This window comes from Fonsecaea multimorphosa (genome assembly GCF_000836435.1).
Source record: "Fonsecaea multimorphosa CBS 102226 unplaced genomic scaffold supercont1.3, whole genome shotgun sequence".
In the NCBI taxonomy this organism is placed as follows: domain Eukaryota; kingdom Fungi; phylum Ascomycota; class Eurotiomycetes; order Chaetothyriales; family Herpotrichiellaceae; genus Fonsecaea; species Fonsecaea multimorphosa.
The window spans coordinates 1,230,110-1,252,669 of NW_015971637.1; the positions used below are offsets into that span (position 1 = coordinate 1,230,110).

The 22,560-nt window shown below is 53.1% G+C and overlaps 13 protein-coding genes across 13 annotated transcripts; 6 read left to right on the forward strand and 7 right to left on the reverse strand.

Moving 5' to 3' along the window:
• Window positions 1–712: 712 nt before the first annotated feature.
• On the forward strand, window positions 713–2,584 carry Z520_02247 (uncharacterized protein; the record flags this gene model as incomplete). The annotated part of the gene is made up of 4 exons (XM_016772761.1): window positions 713–1,362; window positions 1,420–1,728; window positions 1,778–2,266; window positions 2,326–2,584. The coding sequence occupies 4 exons, from the start codon at window positions 713–715 to the stop codon at window positions 2,582–2,584; spliced, it is 1,707 nt and encodes a 568-aa protein (XP_016636231.1).
• A 1,238-nt stretch (window positions 2,585–3,822) lies between these two features.
• On the reverse strand, window positions 3,823–5,428 carry Z520_02248 (uncharacterized protein; the record flags this gene model as incomplete). The annotated part of the gene is made up of 2 exons (XM_016772762.1): window positions 3,823–4,925; window positions 4,981–5,428. 2 exons carry the CDS (start codon window positions 5,426–5,428, stop codon window positions 3,823–3,825), a joined length of 1,551 nt encoding a protein of 516 aa, XP_016636232.1.
• Window positions 5,429–6,262: 834 nt separating this feature from the next.
• Z520_02249 (uncharacterized protein) lies at window positions 6,263–6,899 on the forward strand (the record flags this gene model as incomplete). The annotated part of the gene is made up of 2 exons (XM_016772763.1): window positions 6,263–6,787; window positions 6,849–6,899. The coding sequence occupies 2 exons, from the start codon at window positions 6,263–6,265 to the stop codon at window positions 6,897–6,899; spliced, it is 576 nt and encodes a 191-aa protein (XP_016636233.1).
• An 828-nt stretch (window positions 6,900–7,727) lies between these two features.
• Z520_02250 (40S ribosomal protein S22) lies at window positions 7,728–8,398 on the forward strand (the record flags this gene model as incomplete). Its single annotated transcript, XM_016772764.1, has 2 exons — window positions 7,728–7,860; window positions 8,139–8,398. The coding sequence occupies 2 exons, from the start codon at window positions 7,728–7,730 to the stop codon at window positions 8,396–8,398; spliced, it is 393 nt and encodes a 130-aa protein (XP_016636234.1).
• A 372-nt stretch (window positions 8,399–8,770) lies between these two features.
• On the forward strand, window positions 8,771–9,263 carry Z520_02251 (40S ribosomal protein S25; the record flags this gene model as incomplete). Its single annotated transcript, XM_016772765.1, has 3 exons — window positions 8,771–8,791; window positions 8,837–8,894; window positions 9,028–9,263. The coding sequence occupies 3 exons, from the start codon at window positions 8,771–8,773 to the stop codon at window positions 9,261–9,263; spliced, it is 315 nt and encodes a 104-aa protein (XP_016636235.1).
• Window positions 9,264–9,691: 428 nt separating this feature from the next.
• On the reverse strand, window positions 9,692–10,486 carry Z520_02252 (uncharacterized protein; the record flags this gene model as incomplete). The annotated part of the gene is made up of 1 exon (XM_016772766.1): window positions 9,692–10,486. The coding sequence occupies one exon, from the start codon at window positions 10,484–10,486 to the stop codon at window positions 9,692–9,694; it is 795 nt and encodes a 264-aa protein (XP_016636236.1).
• Window positions 10,487–10,980: 494 nt separating this feature from the next.
• On the forward strand, window positions 10,981–12,598 carry Z520_02253 (uncharacterized protein; the record flags this gene model as incomplete). Its single annotated transcript, XM_016772767.1, has 2 exons — window positions 10,981–11,913; window positions 11,969–12,598. 2 exons carry the CDS (start codon window positions 10,981–10,983, stop codon window positions 12,596–12,598), a joined length of 1,563 nt encoding a protein of 520 aa, XP_016636237.1.
• A 482-nt stretch (window positions 12,599–13,080) lies between these two features.
• On the reverse strand, window positions 13,081–13,758 carry Z520_02254 (uncharacterized protein; the record flags this gene model as incomplete). The annotated part of the gene is made up of 1 exon (XM_016772768.1): window positions 13,081–13,758. The coding sequence occupies one exon, from the start codon at window positions 13,756–13,758 to the stop codon at window positions 13,081–13,083; it is 678 nt and encodes a 225-aa protein (XP_016636238.1).
• Window positions 13,759–14,034: 276 nt separating this feature from the next.
• Window positions 14,035–14,220, reverse strand: Z520_02255 (uncharacterized protein; the record flags this gene model as incomplete). Its single annotated transcript, XM_016772769.1, has 1 exon — window positions 14,035–14,220. The coding sequence occupies one exon, from the start codon at window positions 14,218–14,220 to the stop codon at window positions 14,035–14,037; it is 186 nt and encodes a 61-aa protein (XP_016636239.1).
• A 1,166-nt stretch (window positions 14,221–15,386) lies between these two features.
• Window positions 15,387–16,082, reverse strand: Z520_02256 (uncharacterized protein; the record flags this gene model as incomplete). Its single annotated transcript, XM_016772770.1, has 1 exon — window positions 15,387–16,082. The coding sequence occupies one exon, from the start codon at window positions 16,080–16,082 to the stop codon at window positions 15,387–15,389; it is 696 nt and encodes a 231-aa protein (XP_016636240.1).
• Window positions 16,083–16,744: 662 nt separating this feature from the next.
• On the forward strand, window positions 16,745–18,312 carry Z520_02257 (uncharacterized protein; the record flags this gene model as incomplete). The annotated part of the gene is made up of 2 exons (XM_016772771.1): window positions 16,745–16,795; window positions 16,861–18,312. The coding sequence occupies 2 exons, from the start codon at window positions 16,745–16,747 to the stop codon at window positions 18,310–18,312; spliced, it is 1,503 nt and encodes a 500-aa protein (XP_016636241.1).
• Window positions 18,313–18,509: 197 nt separating this feature from the next.
• On the reverse strand, window positions 18,510–20,018 carry Z520_02258 (uncharacterized protein; the record flags this gene model as incomplete). The annotated part of the gene is made up of 1 exon (XM_016772772.1): window positions 18,510–20,018. The coding sequence occupies one exon, from the start codon at window positions 20,016–20,018 to the stop codon at window positions 18,510–18,512; it is 1,509 nt and encodes a 502-aa protein (XP_016636242.1).
• Window positions 20,019–20,631: 613 nt separating this feature from the next.
• On the reverse strand, window positions 20,632–22,328 carry Z520_02259 (uncharacterized protein; the record flags this gene model as incomplete). Its single annotated transcript, XM_016772773.1, has 3 exons — window positions 20,632–21,893; window positions 21,955–22,057; window positions 22,122–22,328. 3 exons carry the CDS (start codon window positions 22,326–22,328, stop codon window positions 20,632–20,634), a joined length of 1,572 nt encoding a protein of 523 aa, XP_016636243.1.
• Window positions 22,329–22,560: the final 232 nt, after the last annotated feature.

The following is a 22,560-nucleotide window of genomic DNA, read 5'->3' on the forward strand; positions in this document are numbered from 1 at the left end:
CAAATAACTACGACACCATCCACTTATTGACATCCCGGAGCAAAGGCCAAGGATTGAGAAAGGTGGAGATGGATACTCTTTCCCGAGGTTCATTGTGGACCCCGTCTTTTTGCATTCATGTCCAAGAAAACCTAATCCAGTCTCCCATGTGTCCAGCCCGACAGAGTTCCCGGAGCAACTTCATAGCCTCGTCTTACCATAGCAGGAGCTTAGAATCCATACAGGGTCTGCAAGGGCAAGCTGGTTTGCGGTCGCAAGGCTGGTGACAAGGCTGCCTCACGCGGGAAGGTCGAGCGAAGGCAGCCTCGTTAGCGGCCCGGGTGGATCACGTGACTGTGTCTCATTTCCCACGTGGCCCTCGCAGCCTCTGTCCGCCAAGCCCAGATTCGTCCCGTGCTGCCTTGACCTTGAGAAACTTCTGATTCCACACAGTCACGACAGTATCCAACAGACAACCATTCCTCCCGCCCTTGTCGTTCGATCTCAGTCATTCCTACTAGTAGCGAGCGTCGTGACACTCGTCTGCTCGGGTACAAGATCTCCACATACTGAACTCGACTCTGTAGTTGAGCACTTCAGGACATTGCACATTGCAAGGGTTTGCCCGCGCACTCCCTGCTTCCGATTCCGACTCTGACCACATCCAAGTGAACTACTCTATCCTGCATCAATCAACTCTATTTGTCAAACAGTCCACCAACTGCTCCTCAAAATGTCAGGGCTCGATGTCGAGGCGTTGCTCGATTCCACTGCCACGAACGATGTCAAAGGCAAAGACTCTCCCCGCGATAGCGATGACCGTCATCGTAGCGACCGCTCCGATCGTCGTGACAGGGAAAAACACCGTGATGGCTCCCGTGATCGTGACAAGGACCGCAAGAGACGAGATCGAAGCCGAGACCGAGACCACCGTCGAGAGCGTGATGATGAGATGAAGAGTCCCAGGAGCGAGCATGGCAGTGCTAACGGCAGTCACAGAAGCAGCAGGAGGAGAAGCCGCAGCCGTGACCGGGAAGACGATAGAAGACGTTCCAAACGTGACGACGACTATCATCGCAGACGCTCTCGATCCCCAGAGTACGATCGCTATTACCGACCGGGTGGACGATCAAAGCGTGAAGATGACGACTACCGACGCGATCGCGACAGGGACCGCCGTCGCTCGGGAAGTCCCAGAAAGCGCGTCAAGAGCAAGACTCCTGAGCCACAACTTACTGAGGATGAGCGTGACAGGAGAACCGTATTTGTTCAGCAACTTGCCGCTCGTCTGCGCACCAAGGAATTGATCCAGTTTTTTGAGAAAGTGGGCCCTGTTACAGAGGCCCAGATCGTCAAGGATCGAGTCAGTGGTCGTTCTAAAGGGTAAACACGCAACCCCCCTTTTCCATATGGCTCGTTCTCATACTAATACATTTACAGTGTCGGATATGTCGAGTTCAAGAACGAAGAGTCTGTCCCACTAGCCATTCAAATGACCGGACAGAAACTCCTCGGCATTCCCATAATTGCACAACTCACTGAAGCAGAAAAGAATCGACAAGCTCGCAACCCAGAGGCTACTACCAGCAATCACAACACCATCCCTTTCCACCGTCTCTATGTGGGCAACATACACTTCAGCATTACTGAACAAGATCTACAGAATGTGTTTGAGCCATTTGGTGAGCTTGAGTTTGTGCAACTACAGAAGGACGAGGGTGGTCGTAGTCGTGGCTATGGCTTTGTACAGTAAGTGCCGTCCCAGGGTCTTCCTCTCCGTTGTGCTAATTTTGGCTAGGTTCCGTGACCCGAATCAAGCACGTGAGGCCCTTGAAAAGATGAATGGTTTTGACCTCGCAGGCCGCCCAATCCGAGTTGGACTCGGGAACGACAAATTTACTCCCGAGTCGACTGCCAATCTCCTGCAACGCTTTCAAGGCCAAAATCCTCCGCCTGGATTTCAGGGCTCGGCATTCTCAGGCTCTGGTGGCCGTGGCTCTCACGCCGGAGGATCTGGAGGCACCTTTGATCGTGCCGGTGGCCGCGACAACGAAAAGGGAACCGGTGGAGCAAGTGCATTGGATGACACAGATGTCGCTGGTGTGAATTTCAACAACTATAGCCGAGATGCATTGATGCGGAAACTCGCTAGGACAGATGACACATCTGCAGAAACCGATACGAAGCGCGTCGCTGTGCCCACTAAAAAGGAAAGCAAACCGCTTCCCGTCAATGTCAGCCAGGCAAGCAGATGTGTTTTGCTTCGTAATATGTTTGATCCTGCTGAGTAAGTTCATCTCCGTTGTCGACGGCCCTTGAACTTTATTGCTAACACTATATCAACAGGGAAGAAGGTGAAGCCTGGATCAAAGAACTGGAAGACGACGTCCGCGCAGAATGCGAGGAGAAATACGGCCACGTTGTGCACATCGCCCTCGACCCCAACACCCAAGGCGACATCTACCTAAAGTTTGAACGCGTCTCGGGAGGAGAAAATGCCATCAAAGGGTTAAACGGACGCTATTTTGGCGGTAGGCAGATCAGCGCGCAACCCGTCGTTGACGCCGTGTACAGCAGTTTGTTCTCTAGGACGAAAGCTCTATGAGCCGCTCTACGACACACGTTTCAGCCCTGCAACGTCATGTCGATCCCGCTGCACACTGCATTGGAAAGGCCGAAGGGACACCGGAGTTTCTAGCAGAACAACTTGCCTCCAAACGGTAACTTCTGCCTCCAAAAACCCATGCAATGAACATGACTACTCGTCAGTGGCCGAACCCACCCAGTGGGGAGAGGGTCTAACCATCAGCATCGAACTTTCTGGAGGACGCTGAAGTTGGAGCTTGTGGGTTAGGGTCTATCTTTTATTGACGTCTGCCTCAGGAAACGGGTAAATGTGCTTCACCAACTCAAAACTGCCGAAGACTGTGGAAGGTTTGACTGCGCTGGAATTTTGCTTGCGGTTGGGACAGAAATCCTATTGACTTCCTCATTAGTTACAGCATCTGTGCGTCTCTGGCCGCCAGCTCGGAAGCAGGACATCTTGCGTGCTTTGCTCGAATTGAGTGGAAAGGCTGTAATGTTGCTCGGTAGGTCGGCCTTGTGATTGACTTTCCTCTTGATGAATCTTAAAAAGACCATAGGATGAGACCGCAAGGCCAAGAAAGATCGAATCAAAGGCGCAGGAGCAACTTTTCTTCATCAATGGATTAATTCTACTATAACTTGTCTGTTTCAATATACGATAACAATCCCCAAGTTGCCTAGTATAACTGAATAGCCTTGTCTCGCTCTCCCATCGGACATTTCAGAATAACTCGGGAATAGCAGGACTTCTCTTCACGCTAGGACGTCTGAGATGCACAAGACGCATCAAGTAGAGTCGGCTACTTCGAGATCTAGACCTCGAACGGCTCGCTGACAACTTCCAGCAAAGGCCCCTCGAAATTGCTAATGGGCAAAAGATGCAATTTGAACAATTTGATGGAAAAGCTGTCGCTCAGTGCTGAGGCAGAACAGCCGAGCTGAGGATCTTTCGGTGCTGGCCTTCACTAACACTCGGAGGCAATGACAATTCACCACAGCGGAAGCCGCGAGACAATAGCAACTACCTTGTCATCTCATTTGTGTCTTGGACACGCAATCAGTCCCTTGCCTTCCTTGCCTTCCGTCTGTGGGCATACAATGACAGACCGTGCGTCATTTGGATTCCATGTCTTCGTTCTTCCAATCACCATAATCCAACCATGGCCGATAGTTACAGCACTGTTATCCAACAACGAACATCTCCCCTGCCCTCAGGAGACACCCTCTCGTTCGAACGGTATCGCTGACAGTGCCGATTCAACCCTTCGCCTCAGGAGAAACATGATTGACTGCAACGAACCCATGCGCAGACTGAACAGTGTCGCTTTCAACTTCGCTGTCCTCCTCCTTTTCGTCTTCACTGGCCGTAATCGTGGAATCTCCATCATCAGTTCCCACATCGGATATATTCAAGACATTGTCCATAGCAGAGGTGCGTTTTCCCACCACTCCGTTTCCGCAGACTTGCTCGGTGTGACCTGTGGAGTCACTCATGCAGTAGTCGCACCAAAAGTCCTCAGTATCTAGCGGCAACTGGTTGAGACCTGAACACCGAAAATGGATCGGCCCAAACATGCACGATGCGGACCTACAGCACAGCATGGGCCCTTGATCTGCTGGCTCCCTGCAATAACAGACCGGCATTTCCACCATCTCAAGAGCTGGAGTGGAAGTGTGATTGTTGGTGGCTGCTGGTCTGTCTTCGTCACGCCTGGTTTGTCTGGATTCGGATCCTTCAAGCCGGTCAACCCACTCGAGACCCTGCTTCTTGTATCGCTCCCTGTATGGCTGCGATTCCAAAGGAGGCAATATCCTGAGGCCAGATGGATCAGGCTTGGTCTCTCTTTTTCGGTGGAGGTGAGTGAACCGTTGCTCTCTCAACTCTTGCGTGATGCGGTGGGTCTCGAGTTGTTTTTGGCGACGGAAACGAATCACTTTCTTCGAGTTCGAGGCTTCTCCTGGCTTAATATCAGACGCTTCGTCATCGGGGACCCGCACAAAAAAGAAGTCCTTCTCTTGCAGCACCGGGTACATCTCCAGGGCTTTGTGAAGAATCGGATTCCTGCCCGGCTGTGCGCCATCGCCATCGACAAGCTGCGGGTGCGGAACCATCAATTTCTGCCCTTGTACCAGATGCTCTTCACGGTCCACAACTTCGTCGAGACAGTCGAGACAATAATATGCGGTTCGGTTGTACTCGGTAAGTTGATCATCCTTCTCTTCACCCAGCCCTTGATCGCGTATGATGCCGAAGTAGTTGCCGACTGGGATCACGTTGCGAGGGTTGGGACAGGTTGGGGAGGAGCAGCAATACACAGTGCCTGGTTCGCAGTGCTGATAGAAGCTAAAGTGGTATCTGCCTGCTCCTGACATGTCAGTCCCTCCCTCGCACTTTTTGGAAAGAATCTGGCGTACCGATAACTATTGGTTCCGTCGCAGGGGTCGGTGGCGGGCTGGAAGTGTATGTGAGGTCGGTCTCACTTGGGCAATCAGCACCGGAGGAGCCAGCTGTGTGGTTGTCGAGTCTGATGTCTGTTTCACAGGACAGAGAGGCCGGCTCTATCTCGATCGCTTCTGGTGTCAGACCGTCCGCGTCGCCAGACTTGTCGCCCGTTTCTCCATGATGATCGTCATCATCACAAGGTAAGTGTGAGCTGGCGATTCGGACGCCGTTCAGTTTCTCGTACAGACTAGTATTTGAATGTCTGATGAACTCGGCGATTTCTTGCTCGGTCATCGACGAGTTCTCTTCCTCATACACGCACCCGGAGTAGCTCGTGTGCCATGAATTCTCACAAAAGTACACGCCGTTGGCGTCTTGGTCTTTCATGCGGACCGTTGTTGTGAGAAGAGACGCTGACATCGCGGCGGACGCTGAGCGAGAACTTGAACAAAGACGCCGTGACGCCGTGACGCCGTGACTTGAGAAGTGAGTGTGTTTGCTCGCGAGAAACACATCATGTGAATTTGTTGTGAGAATTCCACACGCACTTCATTCACTACCAGGTGAGGCAGCTGGTTGCCAGGATTTCTGAAGCCTTATATTGATTTCATATCTTCACTTTCCATTTAAAGCTCTTTGCGGTCCAATTTGAGCACCAACTGCTCCAAGTTGTCCGCTCACATTTGGGGTGCACAGATTTGCATCTTGTCCTTCCCCTTGAGCCAGATTCTCCAGCATAACTGAGCTGGGCCGATTTTGGTTTCGAGTGCTCTGAACCAAGTCCCGCCCTAGCTTCCCCTGCTTATATCTCCAGGAATATCCTTCAAACAGCTTCGAACGATCGTCCGAAGCAGTCAGCACAGCTCGATCTTTACAGACGGAGGCGTTCTCGATTTCTCGAATAGCTAACTCGATGTCTTCGCTTCCGTGAAGAGTCGAAGCGGCACCTAGAAGTCCAACGGGCTCTTCATCCAATATCGAGTCCTGCTCCCCAAGGCGGAAGTGAACCACATTCAGACCCGCAACGAGAACCAAGAAGCAATCTATGAGATTACGCTCTTGATTAAATGCTCCGTCGTGTAGACCAGTGCATACCTAAGATACGGAGAAGTATAGTCCATATAAAGCAGCGGCACCTAAAAGCCTCCTGCCTGCCCCTAATGTAAGTTTTAGCCTGGATGGCAGAACATATATCCTCTACGATCGCATAGTCACCGACCTCGATATGGACTCCATGCAACACATATCCGGGCCATGGATGATGGTAGGAATAGTTTGACCAGCCCGGCGAGAGGGAGCGGAGAGCAGCATGAGGAACTTGAATTGAATACATTGCGAAGGAAACCAACTCAGGCCGATTCGTCATCCGATGCGATTCCTCAAAATACAGCGTCGAGAGAAACGCACAAGTCTCCCTGGCGAACTTGGACGAAGTCCTTGTCCCCATTGTTCACTCACCACGTCCCTCTCCGCGCCGCCAGAGACCATCTTGCCAATGAACGCGTCTTCCTTGGGTACATCCGAACGTCTTCGGCCCTCGCCAACTTTGCCATCACAATCCTCCAGCTGTACAGGTTGAAGCACGATCCAGTTCCTCGGGGAATACTGAGCGACTATGATCTGGGAATCCCATTTGCGGTGGTGACGCTAGTCATAGGGGTCGCCATCACGCTCGCCGGAGCATGGAGGTTTTTTGCTTGTCAGAGCGCTATGGCTCAGAGAAAGCAGATCGCCACTAGTGGGTGGGTGGTGCTCGTCTTTATGCCGGCTGTGGCTTTCGTAAGTTTCGCTACCACCCTTTCTGTGAAATAAAAGGCTGTTTCCTGAACGAGTTGATCAGTTGCTCCTTGCGCTTATGATCCTCACCATCATTGTCAATCCTAATCTGTGATTTCAACCGCTAACACAACGCTCAAATGTGTCGACCAAGAGACCGTTATGGCGCAACGGCCAGTTTCTACAGCCACATGCAAGAAAGCACCCGAGTCCGACAAGCGGGAGACCCTGCTCGGAAATTCCTCATCACGAAGAACTCCGTTTGATGCGTCGGTCCCCTTGATCGGTATCGCTCGCAAAGAAGTCGCATCTAGTGCATGTTCCTGGTGATGTCCTTCCCCAGTTTCACTTATAGACATGCTCGATTCCTACTATAGGATTTAGATACCTTACAAGTTAATTCCACTTCAATGCCCGTCGCACATTGAACAATCCTACTTCTTCAAACATAAAGTGTCCAAATCTCGAAACTCCTGGATAGCACATCACCTGTTGGCACATTAATGAGACAAGGCTGTGCTCGAGCCTCGTTCCACTAAACTTCCCAATTGGGGTTGGCGCACGTAATTCTTGGCGTGGTGCACAACCGAAATTCAATCGATCTGCAATGGGCGCAGTCAGAATTTCTCTGCACCTCTAACAACGACAACTTCACACCGTCAACAGCTTTCTCTACCTCGAGGTATGTAAACAATGCGGCCCTTCTTCAGCTAGCCTAGGATGAGCAATCCGACTGCAAATCCTGGATTGTAGCATTTTCAGGTTCACTGCAGTTTAGGATACGCTCTATCCTTCGCGACACGAGCTGAAGAACCCTTCACTGGGCACTCTTCCGGCTCGAAGGCTTCTGAAGACTAACAAGCTTTTTCGCTCTGCAGATACCTCAAGTTCCTCGATCGCCAAACGAACTTGAGAATCTCACGCGCTCTCAAACACCGCCAAAATGGTCAAGACATCTGTTCTCAACGACGCTCTCAAGAGCATCAACAATGCCGAAAAGGCCGGCAAGCGCCAATGCATGATCCGACCCAGCTCCAAGGTCATCATCAAATTCCTGTCTGTCATGCAGAAACACGGTACGTTAACGCCCTACGCTCCCTGACGGCTTGCAAAGAGGAGGATCCTGGCATAATACACACTTTCCAAGATTTGTCGGGTTGATAACTAGGCGGCGGTTTCAAAGCATTGCACCCCACGACCTTTGCCCTTTAAGTGCCCGAAAGATTGACTCTCCTCTGCGACTGAGTCTTACACATTTGCTTTCTCTTTCATCCATGTTTGTTTAATGTTTATTCGGTCGCAACATTTCAAGCTGCATCTCTAACATCGACTGACGGCTTTATTTTGTCAACAGGCTATATCGGCGAATTCGAAGAGGTTGACGACCACCGCAGCGGCAAAGTTGTTATCCAACTCAACGGCCGTCTCAACAAGACCGGCGTCATCTCCCCACGCTACAATGTCCAGCTCCGTGACCTCGAGAAGTGGGTTGTCAAGCTGCTGCCATCCCGTCAGTTTGGCTACATTGTTCTCACTACTAGCGCGGGAATCATGGATCACGAGGAGGCCAGACGGAAGCATGTTTCTGGAAAAATCATCGGCTTCTTCTACTAGAGGGCATATCAAAATGTTTTTCTGCGTGTGGTACACATGAGCGAGGGAATTGAGATACCCAGAAAAGTCTTGAATTCAGCTCCAGACACTGATTTCGTGGAGAAGTCAGATGATTCCAGCTAGATCTAGGGGATTATGCCCCTGAATGAATTAGAATCCGATCAGACCATGACTTTGTACTTCGTAGGCCTTGTTCAAGCATAAATTGTCAAGTCACTGGGGGCAGGGTTGTTGGCTTTCGACAATGCCAAGACCTTTGCCCTAGTGGCCGCACATGGGCCCTGCGGGGGCGTAACAAGTCTCTCCATCACTCAAAGACAGGAACTTCCACTCCTCATTCATTCCTTCTATCAACCATCAAACACCGCAAAAATGGTATGCGCATCCATTCCAGTCCGCGATCAATCAATTTGAGACGCACATTGCTGACCTACTCAGGCGCCCGCAGCATCCTCCGGCGGCAAGAAGCAAAAGAAGAAGTGGTCCAAGGGAAAGGGTACGTTTTCCACCGACAAATTTCTCACCATTCCTCCGCCTTTTCCCCTTGTTAGGCTGTTATATCTCAGCGCAATCTCCCTTGTTGACCTGCTTTGCTGACAATTTGCTTTGCTTTTGTTTTCGGCCTATAGTCAAGGATAAGGCCAACCACGCAGTTGTCCTCGACAAAGCCACCTCCGACAAACTCAACAAGGACGTCCAATCGTACCGCCTCATCACCGTCGCCGTGCTGGTCGACCGATTGAAGATCAATGGGTCGCTCGCGAGAAAGGCGCTCGCAGATCTCGAGGAGAGGGGCGTGATCAGGAAAGTTGTGGCACACAGCAAGGGCAGCATCTACACGAGAGCGGCTGCTGGTGGTGATTAGATGCCTGGACGGCGAGAGGGGCGCGGGTGATTGAGCAGAAAAAACGAAGGCGAGAGCTACAGCAAGGACCACCTCCAGGGAACGCTCTTCGGCGTGGAATGATGTTGATGATATTGCATGGGACAGGGATGGGAAACGTCAGGTCAATAGACCGGGCTGAGGATTCACCTTGCAAAAAGGATATCGCACCTGTTCAGCAAAAGCTGGATTAGGAGGAATACCATTTTCACCATCAATCATTGGCGCTTGCGAAATCCTGGGTTGAGTGGTCTCTTCGGGTGAATCTTGCTGACTAGGAGCTTGCAACAGCAGTTCCAGCAAACGGCAGATAAACACAAGGAATCGAAGACTCCAATGCCACTAATATCTCGTCAATGCCATCATGTAGTCCATTCTTGCCGTGCCTATCGTGACCGTTATATTGCTCTCTATTGTACAGGTTTTCCAGGTGCATCCTTTTTCTTTTCCTTTTTGGCATTCATATTCTTCCTCTTTGGCCTTCCCTTCTCTGCTGGCTCGCACAGCGTCGGTGGGTCGTCCGTATATTCTGGAACGCCGACCAATTTTCCGACTTCGAAGTATTTCTTATGGTTCTTGTAGAACTCTTCCCATCTTCGCACTTCATCCAAGACTTTCTTCTTGGCTTCTCGTCTTTCTTTCTCTGCGCGCAGTTTCCTTGCACCACTCGATATGTCTTCATCTGGATCGTCTTCGATGGGGATATAAATCAGCTCCGCCCCTCGTAAGTCCCCAGTCCGATCGTCAAGAAAGCATCCAGTCACGAAGGCTCTGGTGGCGTCCCTTCCTGCAAACACTTCGTAACTCCCACCAGGTCCGTAAGTGTGTTTTCCAGCGGAAACATCAAAGATGGTCCCATTGATTGCCAAATAAATAGGCTTCGCAGGGTCACTGCCATCGTAGAGTACCAGCTGCTCCGGTGTGAGAAATGTTGGCCCGATCCACCAGTGAGCCAGCTTAGATGGGTTTAGGAACCACGGTTCATATTTGAAGAGCAGGGATGTTCCGGAAGTGAGGTAGTATGAGAGCAGGCAGGAGGCGAATATCAACGTGAGTATGACTCTTAGGATATCGAGGGGAGAGATGACTCGGGATGTTGTGTCCTCAGGCTCATCGGGCGACGTTGTTGGCGAGGTGGTAGCAGACTTGGACGCCTCGGGCTGAGATCGAGGTTGACGCCGACGGGTCGACGAGGCGTTAGCCATTATACTATATCATGGAAAGGCTCTGAGAAACAATGCGTGAATTGAATTCGCATGCTCTTGGGGAATTCTCCTTCTTTGGTCGAGAAGCGCAGGGCGTCATACTGCCGTGTGGGGAAAGTGCAGGCTGGGGACGAGATGCAACTTCCAGCCACGCGGATTGATTGAATCGAGGTGCTCAGCTCACCACCTTGACACCTTGCCTTCCTTCTTTCTACCTCCACCTTTGTTATTTTCTTTCTCTTGCCTTCATGAGAATCACGAACACGATCATTGTGGTGCAATATCTTGCGCTCCCTTGAAATCGCCCTTGAGTCGCCGCGTTACCGTGTGAGCGGGCCTCGGCTGAAGAAAAGTAAACAAAAGGACGATCCAGCATTTCTCCCAACACCGACCATTTCCAACTCGACGCTGACTCGGCCCTTCACTCGAGCTCAAAGCGCTCACCTTACAAACGTTTGCGAACCGTTCGCTTCAAGTAACCTTCCGACGCAGCCATGTCCTACTCATATACGGTGACGGAGCGCAAACGAAAAACAACCACCTCTGGCGGGTATGGATACTCAGGCAGCAGGTCGACATTTGGGTATTGGGTGCCCCTTGTTCTCACTGTTACGGCAGCAACGATTGGTGTTGCTGCATGGGTCTGGGGTGAGAGGAAAGATGATGAGGAATCAAGTGAAGACGAACAATACCAGGGAGGTCCTCCTCCTCCAGGCTATGCATCGATGAGTGGCGCTCTACCTCCTGGACCGCCAATGGCGGCTGGCTTCCAAGGAGGACCACCTCCTCCAGGTGGTGCTCCCATGCCTATGACACCTGGACCACAACAGCCAGGGGGGTTCGGCCCACCTCCTCCACCCGGTGGTTTCCAAGGGCCTCCACCACCGGGCGGTTTTCAGGGTCCTCCTCCTCCCGGAGGGTTTCAAGGCGGCCCTCCTCCTCCAGGATGGCGTGGAACAGAAGAGGAGTACCAAACCCGCTCAACTATGGTAGAAGAGCAACAAGAGACTGGTATAGTCGCTCGCATGTCCAGCGCACTGGGTTTCGGTCGATCAACTACTCCCTCAGGCGACCGATCGCGCAGCCAGGCTCCCGCGCAACCGTATGACTGGGCCAACAAGCCATTTGCTTCGGCAACGGCAGCGGCGGGTGCGATGGTGGGTGCTGCCATAAGCACCCTCAGTGGCGGAGGTGGCGAAGGATATGAAGACCATGAACGATGGAGTGAGGAGGCAGAACAGCGAGACAATGACCGCCAGGTCACACAAGGCATCAAGAGGCGCGGCACAGCTGACGAGTTCTTCTCCGGGAGCATAGAGCTGCCCAGGTCGGCCTCTATTGCCCACCAGAAAAGAAAGACGGTTGCTGTGGTAGTATCAGCCGTTGGAGTGGACCCGGACACCGAGTCAGATATCGGACAACATGCGGTAAGTTGGTATCCTACTTCCAAGCCTGTAAATTGAAATGCTAATAGGCTCTTAGTCGATCCTTTCGCATCTTCCGGAATACATCGAACCGGGGACAACACGAGTCTTTGTCCTGATCTACGCACCGGAGCTCAAAACGCATCCACTCAGCCTTGCAACAAATCGACCCTCACAGTCTATGGCATCTTCATTCTCCAACATTAGTCATGCAGATGCACAAACTCCTGCCCAGACGCCCGGGGACTTCCCCAACGATGGCATACTTACACAAGTAGACCCGAATCCGATCGACGAGCCAACTTCCCTCTTCAAGACTCTGTACAATCAAGCCGTGGGCATTGTGGACAAAGATACTATGGTGCTGCCCTACACCTCACCTAATGGCCACAAGCATATCCTTCGCAGCCTCTCGCCAGAGGTCGTGTATATCCAAGAGTCCCTTTGCGGTCGTGATGGCGAGATTGTCTCAGATCTTTCTGGCTGGGTAAAGCAGACTGTCATTGTGATTGGTGATGAAGGTGGCCATGGTGGATTGATCGATACAGACGACGAATCCGTGACTCACAGGACGACCGAAAAGTGGTGGCAGAAAGAAGAGAGGACAGGACTGGGGAAGAGAGTAGCAGTCGTGGAGAGTTTGAAGATTGGGGAGGACTGGGACAGACGGATCAACGAAAAAGATTGAGGCTGACTGGGAGTGAAAAGCATGATGATTGACGGCACCGGTAATGTTGTGATGAAGCCTCTTTTTTCTCATTGTGGATATGTAATCGTGTACCTGTCTGATCATGGTAGCGCCGGTCGGGGGTATTGAATGCTTTATACATCTCTCAATGATCCTTGCCTTCTCCACCTTCGAAAACTTCCTGCATCCTGTTCTCCAACGGCCTCGTGTCGATATACGTTTCCATACGGTAGCAAGCCAATCCTCCCTTCTCCCCTCCGTCATCGTCACCCAAGACTCGATCATCCTCTCCCCTCTCCCTGACTTAAAACGTCGCAAAGCCCATGATCTCTACATCGTCCTTCCCACCGGCATCATCGCCTTTGACACAATACCTGATCCTTACCGCAAAGTTCTCGAGAGTTTCCACAGGCGTCTGCTGGATGGAGGACTAGCCTGAAGGAAGGAAGCTGGCCAAAAGAAACTTAGAGTAGGTAGGTAGTTTATTGAGTTCTATACACCACACACAAACTACCACCGCCAGACGGGCCCTGACCTTCCGCACCTCCGCTGACGTAGATCTCGCAATCGCCGACCAGTCCGGCGAGCAGGCCACCAACCGCGGCCCTCGCGTGGCGGGTGCTGTGGATGTCGCTGTCGGTGTTCATGGTATGGCGCCACAATGAGCGCACACGGCCGCGCGGGTCGGCCTCGGCCTTTGCAAACACCTGGACGACCGTGCCGCCGTCCCTTTTCACCTTGTCGAGGAGGTCGAGGACAGCCGCGGCATCGATGGCGTCCGCCATGGGCCGCGACACCGCGTGCAGCTGCCCACGGTGTTGTCCCCCCGCAGCAGCAGCAGCAGGGGCTGGGTCCGTCGCCAGCACGAGGATATGGCAGTCCTCCAGCTCCGCGCCGCTGCTGCAGCTCGCCCTCGCGCTCCACGTGTCCTGCGATGCCAGGGTGCCCTCGAGCTGCACGTCCGGCAGCGACAGCTCGTCGAGCGCCAGCGCAATGCCCACCGCGCTCGCATACCGGGACTTCGCCATGGACTCGTACGTGTCTGTGGTGACGGGCACGCGCGACTGTGCGCGGATGGCCTCGATCTTCGCCGAGGTCAGCAGCGGGCACTTGACAAGGACGAGATGGACCTGTCGCGCCGTGATACCGGCGCGCTGCATCATCTGGCGCACCGTCCCCGCCACCTGACGCGCCTGCTCTGGCGCTCCGACCTCGTGCGGTTCCAGATTGCGCGTGCGTCCGATCGACGTGACCAGTCCCGTGGACCGACCGTTGTGTGCCCGGACAAAGAACGTGACATGCGGGCTGAGCACGCCCTCAGTCCCGCCCGAGAAGATGGTCACGGCGTCCTTGGGGATGCGCGATTCCCACACGGCCGAAGCCAGCGTGCGGGAAAAGTCGTTGACACAGCCATTCCCTGGGAAAAGAATTTCATGTCAGGACTTGTATTCTTGCGCCCCTTTCGTGGAGGGAGGGATAGAGAGAGGGGAAAACACGCCTTCCGTCTTGCCTACCACAGCCAGGATCTGGGATGCATCGTATCCAGCGTCCTTCAGCCTGTCCAGCGGCGTCGTATCAGCCGGGGAGGATATGGGGAATTTGAAAATCTCGACCGCCGCCATGCCTCGAGGCCAGGACAGGACTGTGTTACACGACAAGGCAACGGGTTGAACTCGACATGGGACTGTTCTGGTGCTGTACTAAGGAGCGAGTGATCGTTTTATTCGTTCGAAGTTGTTATGCGAAAAGGGCATATATTTCCAAATCTAGGTATTTTCATCGCGCATCTCCAAAGGCTCCACTGGCTCCAGTTCATAGTCAACTGAAGCACGAGGGCACGGGTTTGTTATTGGTGGCCGTCCCCTTATCTGCATTCCTCTACCTAGTAATATGGCGCCGGCGGAAGGGCGGCGGCCAAATTGCCGACGGCGCCCTCCTGCCCCTTTAATTATTGAATTTATCTTTGGCTCCGAATTGATAAGTCGATGGAAAAGGGGACGGAGTGCAGCACTCGGCTGTTAATCGATTTGAACTTGTATCCATTCCCGAAACTCTATCTGGGGACTCTTAATACTTCTTATTCTCCTCGCTTCATCCGTCCGTCTACGTAGCTTTTATATATTTGCTTTTCTTTCGCAAGACTTCCAGCTTCATGGACTGGTGTCAGCGCACCCGGACCGGCTCTATATGCATATACTACGTACAACGGCAAACTGCGGACCTGCGCTTTGCGACGTCATCAGTGCCTCACCTGGTGCCCGGAAGCGTGACCCGCTTTGTCCGCAAGCCTCTAGGCAGAAATCGTGGCTTTTCTTCTACTAACGAAAATTTTTCAATATGCTCTCGTTGCATTCGTCACCTATCACTAATCAGACTGCTCCCTTCAATCCAACTGAGACGAATGTTGTTGCAAACAAGTGGTTTGATGGATTACCAGATGGTTTGTTTGAGTTTGATTGAACAATTAGGAGCGTTGTCTAGTCTTGTGCGAATCAGGTCGTTAGGAACGTAATGCAGAGTTGGATCAATATGGATGCACACGACTCATAACTATCGATGAAGCAAAGAAAGGCTTCAGATACAACGACAGCTTTAATTGTCAGTGCAACAACGAAGCGGTAGATTGAGTTCCCGGATTCCACGCTTCTTGCACCTCAAGACTTGACAAGTTGTTCTCAATTCCAGGCCGAGTCTGTCCAGACCTTGGATCGCCTTCTACACATGAATGCATTCAGATGTCAAGACTGAACCTGCAAAGACACTCTGCCTCGAAACCTGTCGATCATGTTCACTCCTTTCCCCCTGTCTCAGAGCCTTCCCACACTTTCTTGACTGCCGGGCGGGAAGCAATCTTGCGATACCACTCATCCACCAACGGGAACTTGCTCTGGTCGAACTCCTCCTTGTCGAAGACTTTGAGGGCTGTGTACTGCCAGGGGCTAAAGGCAATGTCGGCATAAGACAGCTTGTTGCCAACAAGCCATGGTCCATCCCCGTTGCCAACAGCGTTGTTTTCCTTCTGTTGAGCCAGGTGCATTTCCAAGACACCCGTCACTCTCGCCATCTCTTCCAGATAACGATCAAGTGCACTCGGCACTTTTTCCGGGTGGAACAGTTTGAACCAACCCGCCTGACCGTAGTACGGACCCTGTCCCGATGTCTGGAAATACAGCCACTGCTTGGCGAGCCAGAACTCGGTTGTTCCCGGGGCAAAGCTCAATTTATGCTCCTGATCGTAGTTGTCGACGAGATATTCGATGATTGCGCCAGATTCCCAAAGCGTGAGACCGGTGTTGGGGTCATGAATCGACGGTAGACGCCCGTTGGGGTTGATGGCGAGATACTCGGGTTTCTTGACATCAGAGAACGGAACTGGAACCACTTCGTATGGAATTTTCAGTTCTTCTAGAAAGATGGCCACTTTTGCCGGGTTCGAAGATCGAGGTTCACCCCAGACTTTGATCGGTTTCAGTTCTGAAGACATTCTGGGCCTCTTTTGCGTACCGGAGAATATCAGGACAAATTCAGCGTTGGGATCGGAATCAGTAGTTGGATCACCAGTCAAAGAAGAGACAACGGCGGCTCAGTCGGGTTATATCCACGGAAACCATGTCTCTCTTATATCCTGATGATGGTAGTGGCATGTTTGTCCATCTGCCAGCGGCCGCTTCTCGCACGATAAACCTCAGTACATTTGTAAGAGATGAGAAATGCAAGAGCTGTCGGTCGTAAAGATTCTCCAGCAAGGGACTAGGTCGGATATTGGGAGTATTCACTTTCCTACAAGAACTCTTCTGATGCAATACATTGCAACCCACAAGCGATCCACGCTTCCCGCCCTGCCAGTTCTTCGCCAATAGTACCAGGAGCTGGGAAGGGTATGCTAGGCCCACCGAGGAAGACTGTCGTTTCATCGGAATAGTACCAAGCCCGGAAGATGTGGGGCAGTGGGGAAGCGGTACCGAACTAGGCTTTATCAGGAGAAACTTTTCGAGGACGACAAACACAACCTGAACCTCCCTGCCTCCTCCTTGGCGCAGAAACAACCAACGGCCGTGATCATGGCGCTCTCAACGGCGCCGCCGACGTGCAACTGCTCTATCTAACACTCGCTGCGTAGCCCTCGATTAGAGAGGGTTCTAACTAATGCCATTCTCCAGCAGAGCTTGCCAAACATGCAAGATCCGCAGGGTCAAGGTAAGTAAGCAGCCACCCAATTGTCGTTCCTCTGCTCCAATCGAGCGACTAACCCACAGCTGCAGTGCGACGAAACCAAGCCAAACTGTCTGAGATGCACAAAGACCGGCCAAATCTGCCTCGCCACCAGCGTGGTCGAGCAGCCCGGGTTTGTGATCAACGTCGAGAACGCATTTGCAAGCGGCAAGGTCAAACGGCCGAGAGGGCCGCGATCAAGTCTGACCTTGCTGCGCCCGCAGTTCGACCTGGAAGCGCGTGCCGTCGCGTACTTCTGGCAGGAGCATGTGCTTGTGTCGGACGACGTTCCCAACGTTGCAAAGAGCTTGTGCGCGTGCATCGCGGCGTGGAAAGCCTCCTCCCGGAGAGAATCCGCCATGGTGGACCTGGCTCTGTCGTGTACGGCGATGAACGTCTTTTCGCGCGTCAAGCGGCACCCGGAAGCCGGGATGGAGGCGTCGAGGAAATACGCGGTCCTTCTGCGCATGGTCAAGCAGCGCATCTCCGACTTCGACTCGCCGGCATGTGTCCGCCCATCTGCTGCTGAGGTCGACGCCTGCTTGATGGCTGTCTTCCTCATGGGCCGCTACGAGGCGACAAGACCTACAGTCAGTTCAACTGCGTCGCTGCAGAGGTCTTTCCACCTTGAGGGAGCTCTCGCAATATTGAAGGTTTGGATCCAGAATGCGGATCCGATGTCTCACGCCACACCCATCATCAGGTTCGGCCGCAGAGGGTTGATCACATCTTCTCTCCGGCACAACCTACAGCTACCGGACTGGATACTGGACGGCGAGCGCTTCGGCGAACACGGTCTCGAGCTGGCTTTCGACCGTATCTTCGTCGGCGCCGTCAATCTCCATCATGCATGTGAGCAACTCCTGCTGCAGGAGGATCATGATGGATTATCTGCCTCGGTGCTAGAGCTGGTGAGTCAGGGGCGTGAGCTTGATGGTTCATTGCGAGACTGGGCAGATTCGTTTCCCCCCGCATGGGCCCACCAGAGACACACCCTTTCGGAGCCAGGTCCTTGGCCCAAGAGACACACTTACTGTCCAACGGTCTACAGCTTTCAGTCAGTCGGTTACGCCAGTGTCTCAAGCCAATACTCTGCGACAAGGATGCTAATCAACAGCACGCGGCTGAAGTTGCTTGAGATCTGTCGGCAGCCGTCCTGTCTCGGATCCCAATATGGACAACGAGAATGGCTTGAGTCGTCGATTCTTCTCAATTGCATGGCGGACCGCTTGGCCTTCACCATCCCTTTTGCGCTGGGGAAGCTCAAGATTTCACAAGAATCCGGAATGGGGAGCAGCAGCCTGATCATGGTAAATCCAGACAGTGACATGAAGCCTTGTTCCGCGGCCTTGGTGTGTTGGCAATTGGCCCTCGCTTCGAGTCTGAGGCGGCTAGATCCAAAGCAGCGACAGTGGTTTCGGTCTGAGACTGCACAGGTTGGGAGCAGGATAGGGGACCCATTCCTCGAATCTGCAGAGACAGATGAATGGCCCGTGCTCTGACCAAATGAGGTTGCAATATCACAAGTAACAGCGAAGCAACAAAGTATAATGCAAGGAATTACAGTTCAAGGACATGGCATTTGAAATAGTGGCCGGCGTCCGGTCTCCTTTTCCACTTTGTCCAAGCTGTCGTCCAAGGACCAGCTCCACATACAGTGATCTTCAAAAGACGGCATTGCTGTCTTTGTCCCAATACACTATGCAGCAACTGAATCTGGCTCCTCAACCTGATATCTAGGCATTTTCTCGCCAGCCGCCCATTTGTACTTGGAGCCGGGGTGGTCATCCGGCAGCCTTCTCGTCCCCAGAAAGACCTCCCTCGCGGTGGCGCCTTCCTTGTCCACACCCGATCTAAAGAGCCCGCGGCGCCGTAACTCTGGCAGCAAGTATTCGATGATATCCTCAAAGGTCCCCGGGTTGGCGATGTGAGCGAGATTGAATCCGTCCACGCCAGAGACCTCGACCCAGCGTTCCAGTTCGTCGGCCACGGTGGTTGGGCTTCCTATGACCTTGGCCCCAAGTCCACCGACACTGAGGTATTCCACGATCCTTCGTTTCGTCCAGGGTAAGTTGTCGGTGCCTGGGACAGTAGCCGACCATCGGCGTACAATGGAACGGACCCGTGGAGAGTCAGACATGTTGAAGTCCTCGTCATCCGAATAGCCTGAGAGGTCGACGCCAGTCCACCCTCCGAACAGAGCCAGGGCGCCTTCGTGATCAGCGTATCTCAAATAGTCTTCCCTCTTTTTGTGCGCTTCCTCGTCAGTAGGTGCCACTATGACATTAATGCCGACAATGACCTTGATGTGGTTAGGATCGCGTCCCTCGCTCTGGGCAACTTTCCTAATATTTTCGACGGTGGCGCGGGTCACTTCTGGCGTCTGGCCGCCTATGAAGATTGCTTCTCCGTGCTTACCTCCAAAACCATTCCCGGCCTCGGACACGCCAGCCTGAAACAAGAAGGGTGTGCGCTGGGGCGAGGGCTCGCAGAAATGCGGACCGGGCACCTCGAAGTATTTGCCCTTGTGATTGATTTGTCGGACGCCGTCCGCTGCGATGTAGACGCCAGCATCTCTGTCCGCTAGGACGGCGTCGTCGCGGAAACTGCCCTCCCAGAGCTTATACACGACCTCCATGTACTCATGTGCGATGGCGTACCGTTCGTCATGGGGGATCTGTTCCTTCAACCCGTGGTTCCGGGCGGCGCTGTCCAGGTACGACGTGACGATATTCCACGCCAGGCGACCTTCGCTGAGGTGGTCGACGGTCGACAGCCGCCTGGCCAGGGCGTACGGCTTCTCGTAAGTCACGCTGGCCGTCGCCCCAAATACCAAGTTCTTGGTCACAGCAGCCATGGCCGGGACCAGGTACAAGGGGTCGTTGACAGGGAACTGGGCGCCCGAGGACAGCGCGGGCACCACGTTTGCAGGGCCCTTGTAGACGTCGTAAGGCCCGAGCGTGTCCGCGATGAACATGGCGTGAAAATGGGCCCGGTCGAGCAATTGCGCCAGATCCGTCCAGAAGGACAGCTTCTTGTACTGGTCTGTCTTGTTGCGAGGATGGCGCCACAACCCAGGTGCGAGATGACCTGGTGTGTTCATCACAAAGGCATTGAGGATCATCTGTTTCTTCTCCTTCATCTTCTCCGAGGTATCGCCAGTGGAAGTCACGCCATTCGATACCACAGCGTATGGTATTTCCGCCATCGTGTGCCAGAAGACCTCTCCAAATATTGCACTTCTCAAAGTTGTGAACTGGCAAGGTAATTTTGGCACAAGTGATTTTTTGATCTCGATGACCTTCCCCCTTGCGATCTGTCCATTTCCTCAACTCTGGCACGGCTGCCACTTGCATCCTGAAGGCCGGATGCAATTCGCGGGGTGTTTCGGACATTGTCGACAATCGCAATAACCGGTTCATGGCACGCCATCGTCGACGATCCACTTGTCTGAACACGAGGCCCCACGTCGTGTCCAGTATTGCCGTTTGCGTGAGTACCAATGACTTTGGTTGGCTCTTTTGGACTCATAGCTGACTGTGAGAACCTACGCTCAAGACGCGTGAAATGAAGAAACGCTTCCTTGCGGACAAAGCCTTTACCATGCCTGTTCGGGGTCTCTCTATCGCTCCTGTCCGCGGAGCATTCCACCTTCAAGGAGATGTGGATCACATGAATAGCATGTGTTCTCCCGTCAGCAAAAGTCGTTCCCTCTCCAAACGCATTTCATGAGTTTACTACCATTATCTCTTAAACGTCAACGATGGTGAAGGGCTACGACCGACGGACTATTTCGTACCATCGTCGCCCTCCAACGAAATCTAGAGAGGGTAGATGAAATACTTGTTCTCCAGATCCGTCAAGTCCAGCAGAGAAATGTCCACCTCGACTTCAGTCCTATTTCCCTCGGCGTCAATCTGCTCGATGACACCCGTCCTGGTCTTCCCGGCAGCTTGTTGCTCTGCGATCCACGCGCGGCGCTCCTTGTTCCGACGCGAGAGGATCCAGTCGATCACCAAGAGTATGGCCGGGGTGCCCACCCAGCTGATGACGATCTGGACGATCCACGCCGAGTAATAGCGGGGAGCGGCTGATGGGACCCAGATCTGGGGAGAGATCAAGTTGGCAATGCCATAGCCAGCCATGAAGAAAACATTGCGGGCGAGTTTCTTCGTGTATCCGGCGGCGGTCGACGTGGTCCACCCCAAGGCAATGATGTAGGTGATGCCATAGGTATTGCCGGCGAGGATCAAGCACGCCAGCAGGGAGATTGTCTTGCCCCATTGAATCGCCACCATGCCGATGCCGCCTGCAATTGCGGGAAGGCACCAGATGGTTCCCCAGTAGGCCTTGCGCCATGGGACGTAGTGCAGCAGGATTGTGGCGACTATGCAACAGGCGACGGCGAAGCCACCGCCTGCGGTGCTGACAAGGGTGGAGCCGAGGTCGGAGACACCGATCTGGACGAAGAGGAGGTTCTGCTGGTATGCAATATTGTTGGAGATCATCAGCGTAAAGGCCTGGAATCCGAAGAGCCACGAGATGGGATCTCGAATGGCCTCGCACAGCTGGCTCTTTTTCACTTTCTTGTACTCGATGGAACTGGTTGTCGCGTCGTGAATCTCCTTGACCAGGTACAGTCTCTCCTGCAGGTTTAGGAACGTTGCTTCACCCGGGTTGTTGGGATAGATGAAGAAGACCAGGATCGAAAGAAAGAATGTCAGACCTCCCGTGACGACCATGAAGAGTTTCCAGGGTAGCACGGAGCTGTGGCTGAACAAGAGGCCATAAGCAATGAAACCAGCTGGGATGGGTGCGCCCATGCACGAGATCCAGAACAGCGGTTGAAGGAGGCCCTGGACGTGCGGGACGAAAAACATGCCCATGGTGATTTCAATCGCGGGAACCACCACTGACTCGACAAAGCCCAAGAAGAACCTCAGGGCGATCAAGGCGCCGTAGCTTCCTGCCGTGCAGTGGAGGAAGACGATGGCGGACCAGAGGAAGATGGTCACCCCCATGAAGCGGCCGAGAGGCACTCGTTGAATAAGGTAATGGCCCGGCACCTGGCCGATGATATAGCCTTTATGGAACAAGAGTCAGCATTGGCTCGCTGCTTCAAAGCTGTTGGGGTCTGCGTGTACCAGCGTAGAAGAGCGTGTTGAGGTTGTTATACTGTCCATTGCCAATGCCAGTCTCCTGGAACAGACCCAAGATCGAAGCATAAGCCAAGGTCGCCTTATCGATCTATCATGTGTGTGTTAGTTTTTCATTCGTTCCTTGACATCCCCTTTTTGGGTGGGAAACTTACGAAAAGCATCAAATTGATCACCAACAAGAGCGGTACAAGGCCGTAGTACAGCTTGCGCTTAAGTCTGCGTACACCACCTTGATCTAGGGTGAGACCAGCCGACTCTCCATACTCCTTCACAAGATGGAAAGTCACGTCTGCATCCTTCTCGGAGATGTGTGGCTCGGGCTTCTCTGTCACCGCAGGCTGCGCGAGCTTCTCGGCCATTGCAACTGAAGACCGCGAGAGAAGGTATCAATACCAACAAAAGTGGATGTGGCAGTGAGTAAAGATTCCGACGTTGATACTCAGAGAAAAGCAAGCAGATGTGGCAGACCAGGTTCGAGAGGACTGCAATGCTTTATGAGCGGACTCGCAAGATAGCCCGTTCGTGATATGGGCCATTGTTCGCGTCATTCGTCGTGCCCTCGTCTTTGCATGCAGAAGCCGGTCTGGGTTC